Source organism: Giraffa tippelskirchi, chromosome 1, assembly GCF_054371585.1.
Source record: "Giraffa tippelskirchi isolate mGirTip1 chromosome 1, T2T-mGirTip1v1.2.pri, whole genome shotgun sequence".
In the NCBI taxonomy this organism is placed as follows: Eukaryota; Metazoa; Chordata; class Mammalia; order Artiodactyla; family Giraffidae; genus Giraffa; species Giraffa tippelskirchi.
In genome coordinates this window covers 149,281,548-149,301,022 of record NC_137275.1, presented here as the reverse complement: position 1 = coordinate 149,301,022, position 19,475 = coordinate 149,281,548, and the positions used below count along the sequence as shown (strand labels likewise).

The 19,475-nt window shown below is 34.2% G+C and overlaps 1 protein-coding gene and 1 long non-coding RNA gene across 2 annotated transcripts in view; one reads left to right on the top strand and one right to left on the bottom strand.

The window, feature by feature from the left end:
- Positions 1-1,823: 1,823 nt before the first annotated feature.
- LOC145538297 (uncharacterized) lies at positions 1,824-18,351 on the top strand. Its single transcript, XR_014076764.1, has 2 exons — positions 1,824-1,966; positions 15,622-18,351. It is a non-coding gene; the product is annotated as an uncharacterized LOC145538297 (long non-coding RNA).
- The window catches only part of ZDHHC21 (zDHHC palmitoyltransferase 21), a 65,039-nt gene continuing 56,873 nt past the window's right edge, over positions 11,310-19,475 (bottom strand). Inside the window, exons 10-11 of the mRNA XM_081570097.1 lie at positions 12,623-12,666; positions 11,310-12,076 (exon numbers count right to left, since the gene is read on the bottom strand). Of these exons, the coding sequence (XP_081426223.1) occupies positions 11,944-12,076; positions 12,623-12,666 (177 nt within the window). The 3' untranslated portion in view covers positions 11,310-11,943. The remainder of the gene's footprint in view (positions 12,077-12,622; positions 12,667-19,475) is intronic.

Genomic DNA, 19,475 nt, shown 5'->3' with positions numbered 1-19,475 from the left:
CTATCCTTCCTCAGTCCTGTTTGCTCAGCTGGATGTCCACAGGGTCCAATTTTCCCTCCAATTGCCCTTGCACGCTAATATAATTGCCGCTCATATGGGTAATTGGTCAGCCTAGAGCAGCATTTGTATGCATTTGTTCACTTACAGTATCTGGCAGCTTCTCAAATGATTTTGCAGTATTATAATACTGTCATGTGTTTTTAGTTTTTGTCTCTTTATAACTAGCTAAATAGAGGTGAATCCTTAAGAATGCTATATTGTAAGTGTTTCAAAAGCAGGCACATAGAAATACAAATTCAGTAAATGAACTGGAGTCTCAAATGGATAATGTTCTGTCTTAACTTCCTTCATTGCTTTCCTCCCTGTGTATGCATGCTCAGTTGCTTCAGTCATGTCCGACTCTGCAACGCTATGGACAAAAGCCTGCCAGGCTCCTCTGTCCATGCAATTTTCCAGGCAAGAATACTGGAGTGGATAGCCATGTCCTTCTCCAGGGGATCTTAAATTAAGTAGATTTAAACAAACTTCAGCTTAAAAAAGAAAATGACAAGCCAGTTTCACTTAATATGCCCTTGATGAATCAGTAAAAATAATAATTTTACTAAATCTCAGCCTTCGAGTACATTTTCAATATTTTCTTTGACAACATAGGAAGTAAACATGAGGCACTCTACCTGTATTCCAAAGTATGACTCTTGAGTCTTGAGGGAAACAAAGTACCGGTGTAACTTTTGAGTTGCAAGCTGAACTAACCACATTTTTCATGGATAGCATTTTTTACTTAAAAGAATAACTGACGAACATTGGGGTACACGCGTCTCTTTCAATTCTGGTTTCCTCGGTGTATATGCCCAGCAGTGGGATTGCTGGGTCATGTGGCAGTTCTATTCCCAGTTTTTTAAGGAATCTCCACAGCAGGATCCTCCATGACCCACCTCCCAGAATATTGGAAATAAAAGCAAAAATAAACAAATGGGACCTAATTAAAATTAAAAGCTTTTGCACAACAAAGGAAACTATAAGCAAGGTGAAAAGACAGCCTTCAGAATGGGAGAAAATAATAGCAAATGAAGCAACAGACAAACAATTAATCTCAAAAATATACAAGCAATTCTGCAGCTGAATTCCAGAAAAATAAACGACCCAATCAAAAAATGGGCCAAAGAACTAAACAGACATTTCTCCAAAGAAGACATACAGATGACTAACAAACACATGAAAAGATGCTCAACATCACTCATTATTAGAGAAATGCAACTCAAAACCACAATGAGGTATCACTTCACACCAGTCAGAATGGCTGCTATCCAAAAGTCTACAAGCAATAAATGCTGGAGAGGGTGTGGAGAAAAGGGAACCCTCTTACACTGTTGGTGGGAATGCAAACTAGTACAGCCACTATGGAGAACAGTGTGGAGATTCCTTAAAAAACTGAGAATAGAACTGCCATATGACCCAGCAATCCCACTGCTGGGCATAGAGACGCGTGTACCCCAACGTTCATCGCAGCACTGTTTACAATAGCCAGGACATGGAAGCAACCTAGATGTCCATCAGCAGACGAATGGATAAGGAAGCTGTGGTACATATACACAATGGAATATTACTCAGCCATTAAAAAAATACATTTGAATCGGTTCTACTGAGATAGATGAAACTGGAGCCCATTATACAGAGTGAAGTAAGCCAGAAAGAAAAACAACAATACAGTATACTAATGCATATATATGGAATTTGAAAGATGGTAACGATAACACTATATGCGAGACAGAATAAGAGACACAGATGCATAGAACAATTTTATGGACTCTGAGGGAGAGGTGAGGGTGGGACGTTCTGGGAGAATAGCATTGAAACATGTATATTATCGTATGTGAAACAGAACACCATTCCATGTTCGATGCAGGAGACAAGGGCTCAGGGCCGGGGCAACGGGATGACACAGAGGGATGGGATGGGGAGGGAGGTGGGTGGGGAACAGGAACAGGAAGGGGAACACATGTAAACCCATGGCTGATTCATGTCAATGTATGGCAAAAACTATTACAATATTGTAAAGTAATTAGCCCCCAACTAAAATAAATAAATTTATAAAAAAAAAAAAAAGAATAACTGACAAACTTTCATTATTCAGACAGGGATATATGGCAAATATTTTCTCAAGATGAGTGAAGTGAATCTGCCACATTAAGGGAAATCACTGACACCGTGGTTACCAGTAATAAAACTCAAGTTTTTACATGAAAATTAGGATTCTGCAAAATGTAATGCATGAGCTGAACAGTGTTCTAACACTTACTTTTCCTGAACAAGATCAGTGGTGATATTAGTTTTAAATTTTAATTTAATCTAATTTTTATTTTTATAGAATCAAAGTGTCAACACTTAAAAGATCTGTGTTACTCCAATAGTTTCCAAATGACTAATGAATGATGTCACAGAATCATGTATGGGTTAAGAGAACTTTCCAAAGTGAAAAAGAGACCACTGGCTTTTAATGTAACAGAGTTGGAAAAGTCCTTGGTATTGTTTCTGGTTCTACAATGCAACTAAACTTGAAGGAACCATAACTTGTAAGACTTTTGTATTATCAAAGAAGAATATCCACAGACAATTGAAAAGACTATTAAAATATTCTTCTTGTTCCAATTCCATTACTTGAATGAGATGAGATTTTTCTAGATACTTCAGCCAAATAACAATGTAATGGATTGAGTGTTCTATGAAGATCCAACTTTCTTTTTTAAAGCCAGATATTAGAGCTTTGAAAAAAATTCAGAATCATGACTCTCTAAGTAAAAAACATTATTTATGTTAACAAGCAATAGGTTTATTATATGTTTAAGTGAATAAATAAGCATTTAAAATACCTCTCAGTTTTAATTTCTAATATAGTCAACATTGATAAAGACATTCTATATAAGCAAAAACTCTTTGGGGCATGCAATAATTTTTATGAAAATAAAGAAGTTCTGAGACCAAAACCTTGAGAATTACAATTTATCATCACTGAGATAGCACAATTATCGTATATGCTGCTTAGAATTAGAGCAAAGGAAACTGAAGAAGGAAGAAGAGTCAAATTTTACAATCCTTTAAGACTCGTCAGCATGCAACAATTTGCTTTGAGTTACCAATGCAGCAAAGTTTATAGTTTCATCTGAAATCCTACCAACTTATTTATCTATTAATTCAGAGTATTTATCAAATTATTTTTCTGGTAATAAAAATTTAAGAAGGGGTTTTAAAAATAAGAGTTAAGCCCCTATCTTTCAATCTCAGGGCAGTTTCTACTTCTTCATTCTTCTTAACACACACTGATTTGTCTTTTCAGATGATATTTTTGACCCATTTATACTCACTAATATATATGTCTCTGTTCTGATTTCTTGCATATACATGTAAAGTAATTAGTCGAGGCTTAGGTATTCTTAGGACATAACTCGGTAAGAGCAAAAGCCCTAAGTAATACCCCTAGAAAATAAACAATGCCTAGACATATACTCCCTGCATTTTACCGTATGTAGATGACTCCACAAAGAGAAAATATTTCCATAAAATAATGTCTGGCACAATAAATGTTAAAGGGGTGACTGAATATAGTCAATGGGGTCATCTCTACACAAATATGCCTAACTAGAAATACTCTGTCAATTTCAACTCGACCATGTATACCGAGTTTTTCTTGAATATGTAAACAATTCTGAGATTACGACAGAACACAATCCTAAGGGTACTAAGTACGAATAATTATCCAAATTATATAAAACTAAACAAAGTGGCCAGTCATACTGATAGTCCTAAATTCTAGAATTCGGGTTTATTTTAATAAATACAGAGGTGTGAAAGAAAAATAGTCCTATGTTTTTAAAAAATATTTATTTAAAAATAAGATATCTAAAAATACAGTACATAATACATTTTGAGAGAAGTAAAAACTTCACAATTTAAATTAAAAACAATCTGCAAAGAAAACAGAACTATTACATGAATAAAACTAAGTAAAATAAATTAAAAACAAAACAAAACATCGTTCTTAAGGTAGACAGATACATGGTTTGTTTTTCATTCAAAAACCAGTGTAGACTTTTCATTTCAACAAGTGTATCTCGGATACATGGCTCCCACTTATCCTTTTCCTCCCTCTTCTTAATCTAGTTGCACATCCCTCAACTACTATTTCCTTTATTACCTTTAGCACAAGAAACGTCAGTGACAATTTTTCTTTAAATGCTGTTAGGGGAACTGACAAGTTAACACAGCAGACATGCAGCAAAATAACACTCGGATTTAAACAGATGCACTGAATGTAAAAATGCCCAACAAATTCAAGAACAGAATCTTCACATGGCACTTGGAACATACCACTATCAAAATAAAAGTCTTTTATTTTAGGGAGGATATAATATTAAACATCACTTGAGGTTGACACAAAATTTTAAGAGCCTCAAAATATTACAAATTTCACCTATTCATTAAACTTGCCAGTCACATTTTAAAAGACTAATTCTAGGGACACAAAGCCCATACAAGCAAGATCATCTACATTCAGGTTCCTTCAAAAGTCTATTTTATTCCCTCAGGTTAAACTTGCAACTCATTTGCCTGAGTATCTCCAATTGTAGAGAAAATTCTTCCTATGATATTTAGTCACTTTATTCTACCTATGCTAAAGCAGACATTTCTTTTTAATACTATAGAGGACAACAGTTGTGAATCTTCTACTACCCAATAATTTAAATAAATGACTGCATTTAGCCACATTAAATTAAGTAACACATAAACAATATGAGTAACTCAGAACTGATACTGTAGCAACAAGATATAGAAAATATATTTGGATAATTAGAGACAATGTTGTTTCTTCCCAGTTTGCTTTTACATTTTGTCTTTCCCCCAATAATACGTACATCTGTATTTCAATATATCATTCACGTGATCCTAAGTCACATTTCACATTAGTTTCAGGTGTGATTTTTTTCCATTCAGAATTCACTGCAAAACCATATATTATATCTACATTCAAAGACAGAACGATTTTAGTTGATTGAAAACTATGCAGAACATTCTCAAATGTGATTGTCTACTTTTCCAATACACACACTCAGTTATCTTCTTGCCAGAATTTTTAATCAATTCAGCTACATTTTTTAAGGACACTAAATGAATGCTTTAAAGGTTTGTGGGAAAAAAACAGGGAAACAGGAGAGCACACATAACAGCATTACATTTGGACGATTGCAACTACTTCTAAAGGATGTTTTCTTTCATTTTTTACAAAATGAGTCACTAAGCAGAATTAGTTTTTAAAATACTCTTAACTATAACTTACGTGAAGTGAGTAACAACATCTAGGTTTTGGGGGGGAGACGTAAAGTTCAATTTCTTGTTAGTTTTGCTTAAATCAAAGTTTTGCATTTCCTCTTAGACAAGCGTATGTGTGCGTGTGTGCATGTGGTGTGTGTGTGTACACACATATATGTGTATATATTTTAACATTTCCTTTAATTTTATCTTTATTGCAAAATAGAAAAATGGCAATATCATTCTTTAATACCACTAATACACACACACAGATGCAGAAACCTTCATCTGTTATCAGAATGGGCCCTTAACTTTTCCTTTCAGCATTTTGCTTCAGAATTTATTAAAAGGGCCCAACAAGCCATACAGTTCATTTATAGGAATACAAGTAGAGTTCTTATTATTTCTCATTTATTCCTGCATATTAAGACCAAAAAAAACCTTTTGAAAAGTGTTTCAATTAACTTTTGTAAGTTCAACCTACCAAACTGCTTTTTAAAGTGGCCAATCTATATGAAAATACAATATTAAACATCATACTAATCTTCCTAATTAAAAAACAGAAAGTCCAAATGAGAGACATTTAAAGCCAACTAAATTGAGGCAGCAGTGTGCAAAAACTAACATCTATTAATCAGAATTGTTCTTAGTAACATCAAATTCTCCTTTATAAACACAAGGATGCGAGAAGAGAACCCTCAGGGAACTGAAAAGAAAATTAACTCTTTGGTACGGGAGTTAAAAATGTCACTCAAGGCTAAAGTGAGTAGCACCAGGATGTTTTAGTTATTGAGGTTGTAAAACACTAACTTCAGGCACCAGTAGTGCAAATATCACCCAACACATACTGGCAAGAATGAGCTTGCAATATGCAGACAAGCTTTCCCTTTAGTTAACAGCCTATGCAATTAAACCCTGTACTTAGTCAACAGACAAGCAAAGCCACAAAAAGAAACACACCTTTTGTTGCTACTGTTTTGTCCACATCTCTGTTTATATATAAAGCTATCAATACCAAAAAAATCAGAGTGCTGCACGACTGTGGTAGGCACCATATTACATGTTACAGGAATTCACAATACCAATAGCTATGGAGACCCTCAAGATCTCAAAATATCTGAAACAGTCCAAAATTTAAAGTGAAAAATCACCCTTCATACACAAACAGTTGATTTTCTCTCTGTTGACAAATTCTACTTTAATACATAGTATCCTTTCTCCATAATAGGAGACTTATAAAAAGGTCCTAGTTTTTTCAGTCAAACTTTAGGCAACCTATTCACTTCTCCTTGGCGTTAAATAGCTGTACTACCACATAATTCTTGAAACATCCTGACAGCAGACACTATACAATTATGATGTTTAAAATTAAAAAGAATTTCTCAAAGGCATCTGACTAGCTGACAAGAATCAGCAATATAAACTCCTTAGTAAAATAACTCAAACTAAATGCTTACATGCATTAACAACTCTTACAGTAAAACGGTATCAAGAGATAAGGCTAAAGTGATTGTAGCAGGGAAATTCTGTGTCCAGTAAACCCTGCTGTTAAGATGCTGATTATACATAGTCTGTCTAGCCTTCTCTCTACCTTATTATGTTCCCCTACTCTCTTTATCCAGTTTTGGCTACTCACTCCTCATTTATACCTGTACTCTATGGTAGAAAAAGGAAAAAGGAAATAATATAGCAAAAAAAAATTAATGATAATGGAAAATAGCAAAAATACCAATAACATAAGAATAAAGATCACTATTATTTCTGTTTCAAATTAGCACTAGCAGGCAGTATACTATAACATCTGAAGAACAGACAAAAACGCACTAAATTTAGTTGTTAAAAATTGCACAATGATAATGAAAGGAGACATAAGAGAAAACTTTCCTGAAGTTAAACCATCACCATCTCAACCGCAGCAGAAATGTTAAATATTGACTGATATACAGAACAACAACATTGGTTCAAAATACTTCAAGCAAGTTGGTTCTATTACTTTTTCATGTTCTACTGAAGAATATTCTAGGATTCAATTGAGAATGGCTAAATTCAGAATACAATGAAATTAGTGATTTACAGAGAAATTCAGAGGAGTCTTAGGATCTAAAGTAATAAATGTGGACATTAAATACTACATTCATTCATTTATTAGTTATATGGCTACTAATACTAGCAAGTAGAACCTACTAAATATGCATGACTTACTAACCACATTTGCTAATACTTATTTTATTTAAAGCAACAGTAGGAGAATTGGGTAAAAAAATCTCCTATCTATTAATAAATTTAATGTTTGTAAGTATGCTGCTAACTTTATCTATGCTGCTAAGTCGCTTCAGTCGTGTCCGACTCTGTGCGACCCCATGAACGGCAGCTCACCAGGCTCCGCTGTCCCTGGGATGCTCCAAGCAAGAATACTGGAGTGGGTTGCCATTTTCTTCTCCAGTGCATGAAAGGGAAAAGTGAAAGTGAAGTCGCTCAGTCGTGTCCGACTCTTAGCGACCCCATGGACTGTAGTCTACCAGGCTCCTCCGTCCATGGGATCTTCCAGGCAAGAGTACTGGAGTGGGGTGCCATTGCCTTCTCCGTTTGTAAGTATAAACTATACCAAATAAATTCGAGATATATCTACATATATAGAGGTCATGTCAAAAACTTATTTAATAAAGCAGCAATAGTTTAGTCAACTTGAGCTAAGTAGTCTATTCATACAGGAAGCACTAAGGGAAGTAGACACTAGAGAAAAGTCCAGGGAAAGACTAGCAGCTCTGTTAATATTAATGCTTTTGTAAACTACAGCTGCATATATTGTGATTTTATACCAACATAAGTGAGAACATTCAAACCACTCCATTATCTATCACATAGAAAGCTACATGACTAAAATCAAAATTACTTCATACGTCTTGGGTGGAGGTGTTCTCCTAACTCAAGTCTTCATGATTAGCATCAAAACACCCTTTGGGGTGAAACATACGTTCAACTTATTGTTTGTACAAAAGTGGCCTGAAAAAGCCGGATGCAGAATAGTTATAATTAGCCACCATCCTAGAGAAAAATACCTCTAAGCTTTAGCAAACAATCACTAATGTCCATTCTGACAGAAATTTTAACTTAGCTGTTATACTAAACTTTATCTACGCTTATGTTCTCTATTTCTATTATTTAAAACTATGCTTTCTTCTGCTCAAAGAGATTAATATATTACTATTTTAAATATACCTATTTCTTAAGTTAACCACAAATATTTTTAGTACAATTCTTAAGCAAAATAGTTATTTTTCTTACAGTGGAATGACAGCTAATTTAATATTTTTAAAATTTTGAACTCAGTCAATTTTGCCCACAATCTTGAGCCTATAAAATATTTTTGTTTGCAGAAATAAATAGCAACAAACATAATTGTTCAAGAGGTGTAAATTCTAACAACTACTTAAAAATCTTTCATTTCCAGAAGCCCAATTAATGACTTTGCTGACATAAAACATCTTTTAACATACGTTTCACTTAAAATGAAATGGAATGTTTATAAGGAAATACTTCATCCAATATATAGAGTACATCAATAATCTCACTGCTCATAATTATTTTCTAATGTTCAACATTATTATTTTCATGGTTATCCAGAATACATGATAAATCAGCTACTAAAGGTACAGTTCTACCTCACAGTAGGATAGTTAAAAGGGATGAAGAAAATTATAGAAAGAATTAGTAATCTCATTTTAATGCAATTGAATCAGTAAAAAAAAATCATTCCAAAACCGGGATTAAAAACTAAATGTATTTTTTTATATATTCAGTAAAACACACTAGACACTTGCTTGCTATAGTAACTACAATAAATTTGTTTTGTAGTAAATTGGTAATTTTAAGGTAATGGTTTTTTTAATCCTAAGGCTTAATTTGCCAAAATAAGGTTCAAAATAAAATTCATGAAATGGTTCATATGTATTTATCCTCATCTGATATAAATCTGACAGTAAAAAAAACACAATATGAATACACAAAAATGAAGAAAAGAGGTCATATCTGTATGAACTAGACATCAAAATCATAAATAGGAGCACATTCGTTTTCATAAAACCTTACATTTTTTACATAGACTTCCCTTAAATTTGTACCTTGAAATGTTCAGAATTTGACTATACAATTCACTTGTGGGGCAATAAATCTCTAAAGCCAGTATAATTACAACAATTAGCCAAAAGAGGGCGCAGAGAGAACACTAGAGTTTATGCACTCCCTAGGAAAGTGCCAGGTGGTTTCTCTCACGTGGTCTACCAAGAAGCACAAAACCCAGTTAGGTGTGCTAACTTGAAAACACTTAAAGTTACAGCATAAGTATATATAGCTATACTTTATATAGATTCTTATATAAATATATTAATATGTAGCATTTCTACCATTCAAAGAAAAATAAATATATGCCTTGTCTAGTATATTAGTTTGTATTTCAGTAACTTAGAAGAATCAGCTACAATGGGATCAGGAGCAGGAAAAGTAAAGAGAAAGACGCGAAAAGAATGTGCCCTATAATTGGGAAATCTAAGAAAGCCAGAAACAGAGATCCTTCGAGTAGGAAAGAGACCACCTCTGGCTCTCATCACTGAGGCAGAGGTTAGCACTGACCTCCCCAGTACCTTTCAAGGTAGCTACTGCTACCACATGAAGTATAAATACATCCATAAAGCTCTTTAGGAGTCCTCACTTGCCTACGCTGTTTTCTCAAGGTCCTCATTTAATAGGAATGTATATAGCATAAGGCATTTGACTGATACCTATCTACATTATCTATACTCCTTATAACTTCTGTCACCAGGCCAAATTTGGTCAATATGTTAGCTTGCACAAAACCCTACCCATTTATTTGCCTGGCATGAATATACTAATTTTGTGGTTCATTAAGTTCTATAAATATATTTCTTATATTAAACTTACTAGGCAACTTATCAGCACCAATAAATATTTTTATCTGCCACATCTAAGGTTTTAAATAATAAAGCATTGTAATCAGAACATGAGAGACATGGTACTTATCTCTGAGAAGACCTTATTCTATTACTTTATAAGATTTTTACAGTTTCTAAAAACGAAACACAGTAGAGTTAACTAGCTGACAATGGTTAACCTTCTGTTCCATGATTTCTCAGGTATGACTCCTTACTATCAAAATTAACTAAAAAGAAAATATTGATATGCTCCAAGAACACTAGACACCCCTTCAATCTTCTCTTCAAGAGAAGACTGAGTACATAATTTCTTTAGAAAAGATATATGGATTTTGCAGTATTCTAATGGAAAAAAAATTTTTAACTGAATTTTTTTTCAAAACATGCTAAATATTTTTTTCACACAAATGTTCTATACTTTCCAAGAGACCATCACTATCAGCAAGTCAAATTTTCATAAGGCTAATCATGAATACAGATCACTATATTTTCTTATTTTAAGCTCACTTCCTAACATTAGCTACAACAAAAGGTCTCTCAATGCAGATTACAGTTGGGCAATTAAAATATAATTTCAATTTGGGTGATTACAGGTACACAAAAGTTACTTACTTTTACTAGTAACTTTCTACAAATAAAATTTCAATATTAGTTGGCGAATATTTATTACATAAAAATCTTAAAGGTGTCATTTTAGATCTAATAGGTAAACAAAAGTAAAAAGTATACAGTTTTTCAAAAGCACAATACTCTTTATACTATACATTACATATTATCTAGTTTACTAGCATTTAAAAAACATAACACATTCTAATATAACTACACAAAAAAAGGTATCAGTGGAATTATTGCAAATTCTTTACCCTTTTGCTCATCAAAATCTTAGGGTAAAATAGGAACACATCTGTTTAGTCAAAAATTCTTCCTTGGAGTAAATATCTCAACAAAAACCAATAATTACAACAGTAGAGGGAGAAGAAATGGGAAAGTTAATGTGGAAGAAATTAATTTTTCCTTTAAAATAAGGTAGGTAGTTGGTATTTTACTTTAGTGGTGTTTTTATTTAGTTTTTGGTGAAGAGAAAAAAAATCAGAAGGCTACTTCTAAGAAAACACAGTCCTTTTTTGTGTGTTGCTGCTTTTGGTTTTTGTTGCTGTTCAATCTTATATGCTGCATTTAAAAAAAAATCTTGCAGCACATATAAAAGGGAGTATATCATATTTTAAACCATATTTGAAAAAGAAAATTTACATATAAGGTAGATCAACTTTTGTAAACTTTGAAGAATTAAATTCAGATTTGGTTAGTACTGCTTAAGAGTGAAAATTTTAAATAAACATCTGAAGTTTCCCATAAATTGAAACCTGTAACACTGTTAGTACTAAAAGAAATTATGTACAATTATTTCATCCCAATCAGTGCCTTTTGAGTTTAATAACAAAAGCATTTAAAGAAATCCCTGTGGAAAGCTAATTTGAAAGTAAACATGCTTTAAAACTTAAATATAGATCTTGTATTAGTCCCACAACAGGATCAAGATCACTATTAAAATAAAGCCTGGGGCACATTATGATGCTTAAGATTGGTGGGTGGATTTTAATTGACTTGAAGACTGTCATAGTTCTATTATCAGAAAACCTGTAACGCATTTCCAGCATGGAGGACCCATCTGTGCCCACCATCCATCTGTTTAGACGTGATTGGCAAAGTGGTAGGGAACTCGCAGTGGTTGCCTCCGCCTGAAAGGAATAAACCACAGGATCTTCCAACGAGTGCCAAAAACTTCTGAGAAGGTCTGCTGCCATGGCTTTCGGGGCCTCGATCTACAGAAGACAGCATTATTAGTGAAAGACAGCACTCCCATGGTGCACTTCAGTCAGCTAAAACAATACAGGTTGGCTGGGGATCCATTACTGGACTCTGATGAATTGTGTCCCAGCATCACAAATACAGCTTTTCTTTCATTATGGCATGCAGCTGAGTTTTAACTCTGGATAGCAGATATTGTATCTGTGTCGTCAATCAACCTAGGCAACTTTTGAAGCAGAGGAGAATCTCAGGATTAACAGAATGTGTGTCAACAACACAGTAGCAAATCTCTTTTGATGTACTTTCAGGACAAATAATTTAACTTACTTTAGTTAGACAAGGGACAAGAATGATCAGTACTTATTTTGTTTGAAAACTATCATGGCTAGAAGACCCCTACTGTAAGACTGGGTCATGCTTGTCTAGCTCAGACCTTAGACAAGGTACCGAGAAAAAGCCATCATTATATAATCTTTTCACTACATGCACACATTTTTCAAATGTAACCAGTTGTTTACATTTTTAAATAAGAACATTACAGTGTTCACTTTTATACTTACATTTCTTCACAACAGTTTGACATCTTTTCAATAGATGTTGTATCCTATTAAAAATTTAAAAAATTAAACTCAGGTATAACAAAGTTTTCAAGGCTTTATTCTATATCTACTTTATGATGTTTTTAATCATACTAAGAGAATATTCTGAAGATATAAACAGTCTACATATAGGTACTAAGAACTCTAAATTATCCATGTACTTGCTGAAATTCCCTTGGAAAAACAGAGTCAATATTACCTTGTGCTAAAAAAAACCCAAAAAATTCAATTACAAATCCCATTCCCCAAATTATAGGAGTCTCACTTCATTAAAAAATACCTTTTATTACATTTGCCTTCTTGATAATTCTTTTAAAAGCCTATATTTAATTCAACTGTCACATGCATTCAAAATTGCATACCAAAATATTAAATTAAAGACACTAGTGAACAGAAAACTTTAAAGAGTCAAAAAGTGCTACTGGTTACGGATTTCTGTAAACCAACACAAATTCAACAATGCAGTGTATGCATTTACCATGCTACAACACTATTACTTGAAAAGTAAAGCTAACTGATTAGTATTTAGTAAAAACTGCTTCAAAAGAAATGCATAATAATGCATAATATTGCAATTAATGCATAATAATGCAATTTCTCATTATGTGTTTTCTAAAAGGTTGTCAACACAAATATATAAGAAAAAGAACTCAACAAAGAGAATAAAGTTTCTAGACATGCTAGACTAATTCATGTTAATAGAAGACTTATTAGACTGAGAAACTGGGACGGATAAGGAATATAGAAATAATTAAAAACACAAGTTACATAATCTTATTTTAGATATATATGTACATTTTAAAAATACTTTTAATAGTACAAAAGAAACATATTTTTAAATATACAAAAAAGTTAAGAGTTTTTCTCATTTTAACCGTATTTATTAGCTTCCTCACATACACCAGGTAGACTGCACTATTATTCAGCAGTACTATTCATGCAACTATTTCTAACTGCAACTCCAATTCCAAGAACTTCTTTAGATGTGACTGTCTTCCAATACTACTACCAAAAAATACCTTTGCTTCAAAAAACTCTTTAAAAGAAGTTACATGAATGGCTCATAATATTAAATTCTTATGTATGAACAGCTGTCTAACTTCAGTTGGCCCACACACAGGAAAACAAATCTATGGTTTTTTAGATGACTAGTAACCAATAACAGAGTTTCACTTCCAGATTTGTCAGGAATGTGTGAGGAGGTTGTAGATTAGTTACTCTATATTCACCGATTTCCCTAGCATTTTCTGAAATTCATGATATCCAATGACAATTCTACTCATAATTAATCTTTCCTGGTTCTGTTGCATAATTTGCTCAAAATAATGTTTTACTTTGTGAAAACATAGTCTGCAAATACATATAAACATAGATCAGAGACTTAGAGGAAAGTTGGGGCTCTGGTTCCATATCTGAAAAAAAAGTGAATGAAGTAATTTAAACGGTTTCTTAGAACTGATGGCGACAGGTTATTATGAAACAATTAAGACAGCTTGCACTAAAATATGAAGGAAGAAACTGAAAAGAAATTTAAAAGTGTTATAAACACTGATGAAAGAAATCAAAGAGGACACAAACAGATGGAGAAATATACCGTGTTCATGGATTGGAAGAATTAATATAGTGAAAATGAGTATATTACCCAAAGCAATCTATAGATTCAATGCAATCCCTATCAAGCTACCAATGGTATTTTTCACAGAACTAGAACAAATCATCTCACAATTTGTATGGAAATATAAGAAACTTCGAATAGCCAAAGCAATCTTGAGGAAGAAGAATGGAACTGGAGGAATCAACCTGCCTGACTTCAGGCTCTACTACAAAGCCACAGTCATCAAAACAGTATGGTACTGGCACAAAGATAGAAATATAGATCAATGGAACAAAATAGAAAGCCCAGAGATAAACCCACGCACACATGGACACCTTATCTTCGACAAAGGAGGCAAGAATATACAATTTTGCACAACAAAGGAAACTATAAGCAAGGTGAAAAGACAGCCTTCAGAATGGGAGAAAATAATAGCAAACGAAGCAACAGACAAACAATTAATCTCAAAAATATACAAGCAACTTCTGCAGCTGAATTCCAGAAAAATAAATGACCCAATCAAAAAATGGGCCAAAGAACTAAACAGACATTTCTCCAAAGAAGAAATACAGATGGCTAATAAACACATGAAAAGATGCTCAACATCACTCATTATTAGAGAAATGCAAATCAAAACCACAATGAGGTATCATTTCACACCAGTCAGAATGGCTGCTATCCAAAAGTCTACAAGCAATAAATGCTGGAGAGGGTGTGGAGAAAAGGGAACCCTCTTACACTGTTGGTGGGAATGCAAACTGGTACAGCCACTATGGAGAACAGTGTGGAGATTTCCTTAAAAAACTGGGAATAGAACTGCCATATGACCCAGCAATCCCACTGCTGGGCATATACACCGAGGAAACCAGAATTGAAAGAGACGCGTGTACCCCAATGTTCATCGCAGCACTGTTTACAACAGCCAGGACATGGAAGCAGCCTAGATGTCCATCAGCAGACGAATGGATAAGGAAGCTGTGGTACATATACACAATGGAATATTACTCAGCCATTAAAAAAAATACATTTGAATCGGTTCTACTGAGATGGATGAAACTGGAGCCCATTATACAGAGTGAAGTAAGCCAGAAAGAAAAACAACAATACAGTATACTAATGCATATATATGGAATTTGAAAGATGGTAACGATAACCCTATATGCGAGACAGAATAAGAGACACAGATGCATAGAACAATTTTATGGACTCTGAGGGAGAAGGTGAGGGTGGGACGTTCTGGGAGAATAGCATTGAAACATGTATATTATCATATGTGAAACAGAACACCATTCCATGTTCGATGCATGAGACAAGGGCTCAGGGCCGGGGCAACGGGATGACCCAGAGGGATGGGATGGGGAGGGAGGTGGGTGGGGGGTCCAGGAAGGGGAACACATGTAAACCCATGGCTGATTCATGTCAACGTATGGCAAAAACTATTACAATATTGTAAAGTAATTAGCCCCCAACTAAAATAAATAAATTTATATAAAAAAAAAAAGAACCACTTGTTTAACCCTCACTTCACTGGAGATCTCTTGGTAGTGAGGTCTTTAAAAAAAAAAAAGTGTTATGAGGAAAGGCATATAAATGGCCCTGAATCGCAGGTGTGGATACTATTTGAAACTAGAAACTATTTCAGGATAAGGAAGGCAATTATAAGGTTAGACTATTATAACTAGCTAATAGTACAGGAAATTTTTTACCATGCCTAAACTCACAACTTGATTATAATTTTGAGGAATGTGTTGGTGACAGTAAAAGATCAACTTAAAAGACTTTGTATTTAGACTTCCTGTGGGAAAAGCTCTCCTTTCAAGTGCTTTTGCTGATATCTTTCTAGAATCTGGCTCAAGAAATAGCAGGAATACTACCTTTCAAGTCATCATAGACAGTTATTCTATCAAAGGATGCAGTGGTTTACCATGACTTTATGAACAGGATTTATGAGGCAACCTATAAAGGACTATTTTTTTTTTCCCTCTAGAAATGGCAAATGCTTACCTCAGCTATCCAAAATACTATTATAAGAACAATAAATGGCCAAACATGTCACAAAGTTTTGCACTGGCCTTTATACAACATACTCAGGGCAACAAAAGTTACCAGCTATCACATTCATACACACAATAGAAACAGTAATCTAGAAGAGAGATTACTAGTGAAGGAACGCTGACAATTACAAGTTATTTTCAAGTACCAAACTACGTTCAATATACTTTTTGTTTTGTTTTATTTAGGCAGGGAATTGTGGAATATTTCACAGAAAAACTAAAAATAATTTAAATAGATTTTGTTGCAAATAATTCCATTGAACATAAAAGACTCAATACCTTTAGTGACTATCACAAAAGGACCAATAAAATAATTACTATCTTCAAGGAGTAATAATACAGTCTTATAAATTCCTGCTACATGTAGGACAGCTATCTAGAAAAAATCAAATTCTTCAAGGAATGATAAGAAACACGTTTTTATCGTGTGTTGTCTACAATCAAAATGCCTTATTTCCAATGAAATATTTATGTCTTGATTATGGTCTAATGATCAAAATAGCCAAGACTTGTGTCAATGTGCATAACTGAGATATATGAGAATCCTTTCCTAGTTTAAAAAACAGAAGTTTATTTTCTTAAAAAAAAAAAAAAAGAATAAACTAGAAACAAGCAAGACTTAAGAAATATAGCCCTCATGTATTTTATCAAATATATTTTGTCTTCTCCTGATGGCTGACCTTACTCTAAGAAATGATCTTTCAGGTTCAGTCTAAGGAAATATGTTTGACTATAAAAAAAATGATGTATCTCAACGAATAAGATTATAACTGGAATGAAAAAAAAGTTTCTAATAGGAAGGGAGAGGGAGGTATTATTGCCTATGGGAAAAATTAGGGGTGAGGGAGGCAAAGAGCAACAATTTATCACCAAACATTTCCTGGTTAACAGATCTGAGAATCTAGTCCTCTTGGGATAGACTGCTTGATGATACAATTCATCCAACTAACTCACTCTGCCTTGAGTTCATCTTCACCAACCAACACTTTGCTGTATACATAGTTGTACAGGAGAGTGTACTGCAGAGTCTGGTACCTGACAGTCGTACATAAGAGAATAATTAGTCAACCTGGTTTATATGACTATCACTTTTGCATCTAGAAGTAAGAGGTACTGCTTCTGGGACTGATTAACCCTGAAAACATTTTCAAAATGGAGTTTCCAGATCTATCAAAACAAAGGTCTGAGGAAAATAAGAACAGTCTATCAGAAAGAAGACAGTTCAACCTAACTGCCTGCTCTCGTTAGTCTTAGTATAGGTCTTCTTGATAGGCTTTACTGTGCTGCACATACCTGACTCAATGACTCTGCTGATTTAACGTGGAGTAAAAAACACCATTAAGGAAAGTTTATTTCAACTAGAGATGATACACCTGTTGTGTCTACTAATAACTTTTGCAATTCTAAAACAGACGTTAGTTGATTTCCTATAATTTCTGATCAACATACAGAGAGCAACTCATTTCACTTTGTATCTTTCATAGCACCAAACCACACAGAAAGTGGGTACTCAATACATGTTTACAGCACTAAACTAATTGAACATGGACAGAAATAACATTATTCCTTATCTTTATTTTTTTTCAATCTAGAGGGAGAAAACTTCCTCCTAACCTTAGACCTCTCTTATCCTTTGAAGCAAAACTCACTATATTACTCACTTGGAAGAGATAGTTCTTTAAAAATCCATCTTCCACAAAGGATCAGCTATATCTTTTATTAGAGATCTTAAGTTCACATAAACATTTAATCAATCATGAAACCAAACTGAGAAGGCAGTAGATCTTACATTTATAGCCACTGAAAACTTCCTTCCAAAAGAATTTCTATACTCCTTTTGTGTGTGTGCTTAGTCGCTCGGTCGTGTCCGACTCTTTGTGACCCCACGGGCTGTAGCCTGCCAGGCTCTTCTGTCCATGTGGATTCTCCAGGCAAGAATACTGGAGTGGGTAGCCATGTCCTTCTCCAGGGGATCTTCCCAACCCAGGGATCAAACCCAGGTCTCCTGCATTGCAGGTGGATTCTTTACCATCTGAGCCACCAAGGAAGCCCAAGAATACTGGAGTGGGTAGCCTATTCCTTCTTCAGGTGAACTTCCTGACCCAGGAATCGAACCAGGCTCTCCAGCATTGTAGGTGGATTCTTTACCAGCTGAGCTACTCAGGCTTTTAATCAGCCTTTTTCTGGCTGTTCAAATGCTACTACTAGATTTTTGTAGGAATCAAATGAATTAATATGTTAGAGCCCTTAATAACTCAATAAATGGCAAACTTAAGTTTTTTATTGTAGGACTTGGAGAGCTCTCAGTTATATTAGATTGTAACTAGACAAAATTATGTTTAAACAAAAGTGGTTTTCATAATTAAAATGACATGGACTGTGGAAGACTACACAGATAAAATACAATGTCCACAAGGGACTTATAATCTGGTTGAAAAAATAAGTGTTAAGTATTATACATAAACCATGATTCATTTACTCATTTACTCCTCTATCAAAAATTTAACAAGTATATATTATACAGTAACAAAGAGCTTACAGGCTAGTGACAGTTAAATATATAACAAATAATTATATAGAAATATACAGAAGATGTCAGAGAGGATGATCATATATAACAACATAGAAGTAAGCCATACACTATTTGCTGCTAAGTCGCTTCAGTTGTGTCCGACTCTGTGCGACCCCATAGACAGCAGCCCACCAGGCTCTGCCATCCCTGGGATTCTCCAGGCAAGAACACTGGAGTGGATTGCCATTTCCTTCTCCAGTGCATGAAAGGGAAAAGTGAAAGTGAAGTTGCTCAGTCGTGTCCAACTCTTAGCGACCCCATGGACTGTAGCCTACCAGGCTCCTCCGTCCATGGGATTCTCCAGCCAAGAGTACTGGAGTGGGGTGCCATTGCCTTCTCCGATACACTATTTAGAAACAGCTGAAAGCTCATGCTTGCAACCAACAATCAACTCAAGGTCAATTATCCTTACATTTTTAATACAAAATTATACTTTCAAGAAGATTTTTTGTTACCAGTAGAAGATGGGCTAACGTGCCCCTTTGGCTTGGATTTGAGGAGTAAGTAATATAGTGACAGAACGTGACAGAGAAAAACATAATCACTGTGGAAAAAGATCTACCAAGTTAACTATAAAGGTCACTGTTTTCTCCA